This window comes from Myotis daubentonii, chromosome 5, assembly GCF_963259705.1.
Source record: "Myotis daubentonii chromosome 5, mMyoDau2.1, whole genome shotgun sequence".
Taxonomy (NCBI): domain Eukaryota; kingdom Metazoa; phylum Chordata; class Mammalia; order Chiroptera; family Vespertilionidae; genus Myotis; species Myotis daubentonii.
In genome coordinates, this window is record NC_081844.1 from 7,054,203 (window position 1) to 7,062,528 (window position 8,326).

The window sequence follows — 8,326 nt, forward strand, 5'->3', positions numbered from 1 at the left end:
TCAGCACGGTGCCCTCAGCCCCATTGAGTGGCCCAGTCCAGCTCCTGTGTCCCTGGGGTTGGGCCTTCTCCATGGCCTCCATCCCCCATTTGACCTCCCACTTTCCCCAGTAAGGAGCACCTGCACCCCTGTCCGCTTCCTCTGCAACCATGTACAGGTACCCCCTAAATCAGATGACATCTGGCAGCTGTGCTGCACATGCAGCAGCAATGCAGAGCCAGGGGCAGGCATGCTTTCTCTCTGGTTTAACATGTTTGACCTTCTCCCCCTGTGCTTCTAGCTACTCTTCTCACCTGCTTGTCCACACCCTGTCGTGTGTTTTCATCCAGCTCCTTTTGACTCTTCCAGATCTGCAGGAGTTGCCTGCACAATCTCAGTGTGAATCACTGCAAATATCTTCTATGGTTCCATCTGTCTGCTACTCTGGCCATGATCTTAAAGAGGCATTTTTTATAAGCCAACTGCCTCACTTGTGGAAACCATTCCAAGCACCAGCCTGTCCACTGGTGGCGATAAAGCTATGGCAGCGTTCCCGTCAAACTACTACAGGTAGTTCTCGTGTTCTGTGACCCCCACTTCCTCAGCGCAGGGCAGAGCTGGGGAAGGCATCAGTCCACGGGTCAGCAGAGCAGCCTGCCCCGCCTCCCCTGCAGGTAGCACCCTGCCTCTAGGATAGGTTGGCAGCCTATTAACCTGTCCCTTCTTCCCATAATAAACCATCACCGTGAGCAAATGACCTTCAGTGGCTCTGGGAGCATTTATAGTGGATTCTCGAGCTCCAAGAGGGTGTGGGAAACTCTGGAATTTGCACATGGATGGGAAGCAAGGCTGGTCTTGGGGACTGGTTCCCCCTAACCTCCTGTTGGCCTGACTCCCACATGTGTTAGTTTGAACCTCAGGGTACTATCCAAAATGGTAGCACCTGTTCATACCCCACATGGGATCCCGACTCACATCTTGCAGTCATCGGGTTTCTGATTTCTGCTGGGAGCAGCTCACCAGTGTCTCCACATGCAAGTCTGGATCGCATGAGGTGTCAGTATCTCCTCATAACATGATGTATTGACACCGAGCGTGAAACAATCCTCAGCATTTGTCTCTGCTCCCCTTGGACTACGGATCTGAAATTGAAAATGGGCCGCAGTTCCCAAATACTGGTGACTTTCCCACTGAACTCTGATAAAATGACAAGTGGAGGGCCTCATCTCAGTACTGACTATATGAACCCATAAATAAACAGGCTGTCAGAGCTCTCACTGCCCACACACTCAGAGGAGCTGTGAGGAGGCAGCCAGGCCTCACTGGAGCCCAAGTCGGGACACAAAACTTCCTCCTGGGTCCCCCAGAGTTGGAAAGAGGCCAGAGGGCATCCTAGTACTGACCCCTGATCGAGGGGTCAGGATTCTTTAAGACTATTTAGCCAAAGGCATTCCGTCTGACAAGATGATGACTGTCTCTAATAAACTGACTCTCTGCCAGTCATCCTTACATAGACAGGATGTGAGAGCACCAAAGACGCTCGCCACTGTCAGAATGCAAGCAAGTCTGTGCCGGTGGGTCTTGTGTCTCTCCCCAGCCCCCGCCCCGCTGGGCACCATCGTACTGAGCTGCACCGAAGTCTCCAACTGAGAGGCCTCCCAGCGGGCATCTGCGCTCAGTGCACAGGAGCCTGGACCAGCTCCCATGGTTCCCCACTTGACGAAGGTGGGAAGTGGGAGCACATCAAAGAGAAGACCCACCTGCAGAAGCTCCACCCCATCACAGGGCACTAGAGGAGACAGAGGGAGGAGGGATGCGAGCAAACCCTGATCCGGGCTCCAGGAGTGCCAGCCTCAAACTTGAGCCAGTGGCACCCAAGTCTGAAAAGCTCTGTCCAGAAATGGCCCACTGGTCACAAAGCTGCTGATCTGGAGCGACTCAGCCATCCTGAAGGTCTATGCTCATGCACTGGGACCCCTGTCCTGTCCCCATGTGGCATTTTTGTCCCTTGAACTCATCTACACAATGACACTGCCACTAAGTCATGGGTTCTGCTAAATTCATCTATGGGAGGAACTACACAGCAAGGGAAGCCAGGGGTACAGCAAGAATGACAGCACGCCAACCTGCTCCTAAGGGACCGTGCTGGAGGAAGAGCAGGGCAAGCGGACACACTGGGAGACACCGGGAACAGAGCTGCAGGTGAGGTGCACAGGGGGCTGACTTCCCAGATCCAGGAGAACCCATTACTGCAGAGAAATTGAGCTGTGGGTGATTTGTGGGGGACACAACCTGTCAGGGCCTCCAACAGGAGTGGCAGGTAGATCTACCTGCCCATCCTCCCCATCTGGGTACCCTCGGACTCCCTTTCCTTCGATGATCACCCCAAATTTAACCTTAACTCTTCTGCCCGATGCTCAGACAGGGGTCTTTAAACCTGAGTAGAACAAGGCCCATCATGGGCAGCATTTAAAGGGGGCAGGTGCCAGGTCTGGACAACCCCGCCACCCGGCAGCTGTGACAACAGCTGTCACGGAGATCCCAGGCGGATGTGAAGAGACTCGGCGGCGGCAATAACAGCTTTATGAAGAGAAAGAACAGGATACACTTGAGTTACTGATGCCTCCCCACCGCTTCAGGTCTCCACAGTGAGGCCGGCTTTTATAGCCCAGAAACACAAACACCCAAGGAAAGAAAACACCATCACTACTGAGGGGACAACCCAAGGTGGCACCTACGGTACGAAGCCCAGTCACACCTAGGACCCTCCGGGGTCCTGAACGAGGCGATGGAGCTGCTGGGGGCCGGGCCGTGGTCGAGCCAGCTTCCTCTGCCTGGCATCACTGCAGAGAGAGAGAGAGACAGGGAGAGAGAGAAAGAGATAGAGGAGGGAGCTGCTGTCCTAAAATCCAGATGGCCATGCCCCAGTTCCACCACCACAGGCAGCTCCCCAAGGCTGAAACCAAGCCTCCCACGATGATCACCCCACACCACCACCTACCAGCAGCTGATAACAAGCATTCCGAGTGAAATGGCACTTCCCAGCCCAGAGAAGGGGAGGGTGGGGGCTGCTGGCTCAGATCAGAGGGGGCACAAAGAACCCAGAGCCTCCAGGGCCTGGCCTCAGACATAGGGAGTGAGGACACGTAGGAAAGAGTCAGATGGCCATCACCTTCCTGGGGACCCTGTGCTCCTGCACCGCACGGCCAGCTCCTGCCCGCAGAGTGCTTGGGTAGGACAAGGGCCTGGTGCTTCAATATTGGGGAGCAGCCCTGCCTCATGAAAGACCACCAGTAACATGGAGGCTGGGGAGTCCGCTGGATTACTCATCCTGAAATTCAGCCCCAAACAAAGGCCAGGCCTCGCCGTAAGCCCCCTCTTGGTGCTAAAGGCTTTCAAGATGGGGCCAGGGCCCACCTGGAGCAGCATGCTAAGGCCCAGGTTGCGGTGCCTCCGCTCCAGCTCCGACAGGGCCTGCAGGAGGGACCTGAACCTCTCTGCAGGGTCAGCATCCTCATCTTCGGGGGACCCCTCCTCTTTTTCTGCCTCCTGCAGGAAGCGCTCCTCCTCCTCCACAAAGAAAGCCCGGAGCTTCTTGTAGTCGGTCAGGGCCTTCTTCCTGCGGTCCATCACGTGTCCCTGCAGGGCAGGTGGCAGGGAAGGACACCTGTGTCCTGGGCTGCACCCAGGACCCCAGCCCCATGCTGACCACCTCAAGGAGAAAAGGTTTGCTACCGAGGGCTCAGTTCCTTCCCAAGGCCCTGCCAGATAGTCAAGAGGACATACCCATGCCCCCTCATTCCCACAGACCCAGGTCCCCTCCTACTTGCCTTCCACACAGCAGCAGCAGACTCGGCCTGGCCATGCAGGTCCCGGGCATCATTCAGATCTTTCCTCATGATCTCCACAGACCCCTTATTCTCCTGGGAAGAGAAGCTGGTTACCAGGTGGGTGACCACCCCTAAAGGTCTGGGACACCCCTCCCTTAGCCCAATCCAGGGGACATCACACCTCCGGAGTTTACTAAAGATCTGACTATCCAGAAGGTCCCACTGAACGGTCCTGGCCCGCCAGACTCATCAAACAGGCTGCAGGTACCAGAGGGGTCTTAGTGACCCCCCTAAGCTTGCTCCCGGAAGGAGCCTCTTAGAAAATCCTGTGCTAAGAATCTAACCAAATAACTGGACATGCGTGTCCCCTCAGTTTCCAGTGTTACTGTCACTAGCTCTGGAATGGATATTTGCCAAAAATAGTCACCATATCCTTTTCAGAAGGAATGGCCCTGGCAGGGCCACTCTAGGAATCCCACAAGACCCTGCACGTGCCCCCTTGGGGGTGAGCACGGCCTCACCCAGGGCCCATTAGGCATGTCACGCTGTGCACTGACCAGGTGGGTGGGAAGAGCCCCCAGCAGGAGAATGCAGCTAGTCGGGCTGGCTACCTCTCATAAATTACTCTGAGCACCCACAACCTAAAAGGGTGGGTCCCTGGGTTGCCAGTTGGCGGGTTTCCACCCAGGGTCAGATACCACATGCCGTGCGGATAAGGTGCCAGAACAAAGTAAATGGAGAGGCTCAGGGCGGGCTAGGAGGGGATGAGAAGTGTGTGGGAGGGGCCTTATCTGCTTCAGAGGGTTCACCCGTGGGGGGCAGGCTGCCACCGGGTTAGGTCATGCAAGGAGGAGGGGCAGGAAGGCCTAGAGAACTAGGCACAGGGGCGGACCCCACAGCAGGCCACCATGGGGGGAGGGGGAGGGGGAGGAAGGAGAGCCCAAACGGGAAAGGGTGGGCAGGAGAAGATGGGGAGGCCCACAGACACCTTCCGGGGGTCAGGGGGAATCTGATAACAGGGCACTGGCCGGAGGTCGGGGAAGGTGGTCAGGGCGCCGTCCCGGGGCAGGGACCGGGGTCGGGAAGGGGGTAGCAGCGCACAGGCACCGCTCCGGCGCACCTTGCCGCGCAGCACCTTCCTCCAGCGGGGCTCCCACTCGGGTGGCTCGGGCCCCGCCGCCATTCGGCAGGCGGCGCACAGCGGACCCCCGTCGACGCGACACAGCAGCTGCAGCGCCGCCTCCGAGGCCGCGCCGTCGCGCGTGGGTGCGGCGGCCGCCTCCTCGAGCGCCAGCAGGCGGCGGCTGAGCGGCGGGCGGCCGGGCTCCACAGCGCGCTGCCAGCAGTCATCGGCGCACTCGGGGCAAGGGAAGGGCCCGTCCTCCTCGGCCCAGAAGCGCACCACGCACGCCCGGCAGAAGCAGTGGCCGCAGTCGGCGCGCACCGGCTCGCGGGGCGCGCGCTGGCACAGGGCGCAGGCGGCCTCGGCGGGGCCCGCGGGGAGCGCCAGGGCTGCGGCGGGTACCCTTGGAGAGGGCGAGGGGCAGAGGCCGGAGAGCGCGGACCGGGATGGGGGCGCAGACGGAAAGCGCAGACGTTGCGCTGGACCGAAACAAGGATGCCGACCAGGATGCGCAGGGCGGGAACCGACTGGACGCTGCACGCACGGTCCTGGCAGTGGTGTACGCCACCCGCGGGTCCTGTCAACGGAGCGCTTCACTCTGGCCGGTGGGTCACCCACTTTGTCGCACCCCGAAATCATACAGGGATTTTCGCGTCCTCTATAAATGGCTCATGGGCGAGAGAGAAGCCAAGTTTTATTATTTGGAGAGTATTTAAAAGTCTTTTGTCAGCTGCTAGGACCTGAGCGGCAACCACCCCACCCCTGCCACACACGACAGCAACCCCTCCCCCACCACGCGCACGCACGCGCGGTGCGCCGTGCTCGCAGGGCTGGCGGAAGTGCGGAAAATGGTCTAAGCGTCCGTCCTCAGAACCACGGTTCTGCGCGCCCCTCACCCCCAACGCGCCCCTCCTCCGGTGAACTGTTCGCGCTGCCCCCAGTGAGGACAGTTCATTGATTCAGAATATCTAGGACATCCCACGGATACTGGCCCCTGGATATTCGTTAGCTTTTCTTTAGGAAAAACAAAAAAGTTTCGGGGAGGAACAATCTGTTTCCTTTGAACACAACCAAGCACCCAGTTTAAAAAAAAAAATCACGGGCTGGGCTGGTGGCTCAGTGATTGAGCGTGGACCCAGGAACCAAGAGGTCCCCAGTTCTATTCCCAATCAGGGCACGTGCCCACCTCCAGTAGGGGGCAGTCAATCCATGTTTTTTCCTCACAAGTTTTTATCTCTATCCCTCTCCCTCTCTAAAATCAATAAGAAAAACGTTTTTTAAAAAAGAATACATTATGAGCCTAAAATAATCTGCATGGCACTTATATGTGATTTTTAAATTTTTAAAAAATGAATTTACGCCGAAACCGGTTTGGCTCAGTGGATAGAGCCTCGGCCTGCGGACTGAAGGGTCCCAGGTTCGATTTCGGTCAAGGGCATGTACCTGGGTTGCGGGCACATGCCCAGTGGGAGATGTGCAGGAGGCAGCTGATTGATGTTTCTCTCTCATCGATGTTTCTAACTCTCTATCTCTCTCCCTTCCTCTCTGTAAAAAATCAATAAAATATATTTTTAAAAAAATGAATTTACTCTCCCACACTGCTAGAGGCTAAGACCAATAAGCAGTTAACATACAAATGCGAGAAGTCCATTAGAAGGCTGGTGGACTTTGGTATTCAGCAAGGGCTGAAAATCAGCATAATATTGCCTGCTGCTGGCTGAATGGCTAAAGGCAATCCCCTAACCTGATAATTCTTTTATTGTTTACCAAACTTTGCCATTTATATCTCTGTTTGCTTTGCTAAAGGGCAAATGTGTATTCTAGTAAATAAAAAGTAAAGGGGATGGAGAAGTCAGAGAGCTTCTCTGCTAGAGTGAAGCCTCTGCCTGGCTCCCCCATGCATTCTAAATTTATATTTCTTGTCTATTATATCCATTTGTGCACAGCCCCTTCTCCAGACCTTGAACCCTAGCTGCAAATGGATGCAGCAGTCACACCATACAAGTGCAAAACCTTTCAAAGGACTGCTTTTTGGTTTTATGAGTTTTTAAAAATCAGATATAGACTTAAAAATGCACCGATTGGGAGTCATAAATGAGACTGGCAAACCTGTGGTGGACAATTATACATGAGCCGAGCAAAGACTATATAGGCAGGGTACAGAAGGACACAGGGCAGAAAGCCCTGGGTGCCTAACAACTGGCAAAACTGGGAAAATAAGGACCTGGCTTCAGGGTAATCTTTCCTCCGTTAGCATAAAGCTGGTCATGTGGTTCAGACCCTCCCTGACCTTTCCTCCCCTGGCCTGTCACTACTCATGTAGTAGATTCCTCTCCGCCTTGGAGGTGGAGCTGGGGAGCTGGAGAGTAGCCCTTAAGCATTGAGCACCCAGGACAATGAGTTTCTGACCCACATCAAATACCTCTAGGCCTTAGTTGCTTCTCAGCTCCAGGTCCAGAAAAGCAGCAAAATCATACAAGCCATGCCATGGCTGCCTCAGGACCACCTGCATTGACTAGTGACCACTGCCCTGGTACCAACCAATCAGTGGAGACCTGGAAATCTGATGAGTATTCTGCTAATATCCCATCCCCTCATGCTACCATTACCTTTCTCCAGAACTCAAGTACTGAGGTTGCTGAACCAAGATTCAATCTGACTCCACCAGTCTAACACCTGATTCTGTTTTCACTGCCAACACAACCAATCAGTTCCAAGTATAACCTCAACCCCCTAACCCAGCGGTTCTCAACCTGTGGGTCGCGACCCCTTTGGCGGTCAAACGACCCTTTCACAGGGGTCGCCTAAGACCATCCTGCATATCAGATATTTACATTACGATTCATAACAGTAGCAACATTACAGTTATGAAGTAGCAATGAAAATAATTTTATGGTTGGGTCACAACATGAGGAACTGTTTTTAAAGGGCCAGAAGGTTGAGAACCACTGCCCTAACCCATGGTGTCTTGTGATTTTGCCCTATATAATCTGGAACCTTCACTCCATCAGGGAGTGGAGTCTTTCATAGCACTAGCTCCCCGTCTGTGGATTGGCCAATTTAATATTAAATGTCTTCCACTCTACACTGCAAACTCCTGCTTGTGCATTTATTTTGGCCTGTGTGCACAGGCAGATGGACTCATATATTAGTTGGTATCACTAGTAAGAGGTCAATTTGGAATCATTGTGGTTGTGAAATTGTGATTTAATAAATATATATATATTTTATTTGAGCTTCACCTCAAATAAAGCTCTTAAAATCCTTAGAATTTCCTGTGATAAGAGTCATAAAGATGTCTTTGTTTGTGAATGAGGTGATTCTGTAAAGTCCTGAAGGATGGAGCTGGACATCAGGGGAACTAACCAGTGATTAGAGGGTTGAAAATTTCAGT

General features: G+C 54.3%; 1 protein-coding gene across 1 annotated transcript; it reads right to left on the reverse strand.

Annotated features, from left to right (window-relative positions):
- Positions 1–2,545: 2,545 nt before the first annotated feature.
- RNF187 (ring finger protein 187) lies at positions 2,546–5,586 on the reverse strand. The gene is made up of 4 exons (XM_059695803.1): positions 4,930–5,586; positions 3,810–3,902; positions 3,397–3,618; positions 2,546–2,822 (listed from the first exon to the last, which is right to left on the reverse strand). Exons 1-4 carry the CDS (start codon positions 5,569–5,571, stop codon positions 2,820–2,822), a joined length of 960 nt encoding a protein of 319 aa, XP_059551786.1. The 5' UTR covers positions 5,572–5,586; the 3' UTR covers positions 2,546–2,819.
- Between the last annotated feature and the right edge of the window lie 2,740 nt (positions 5,587–8,326).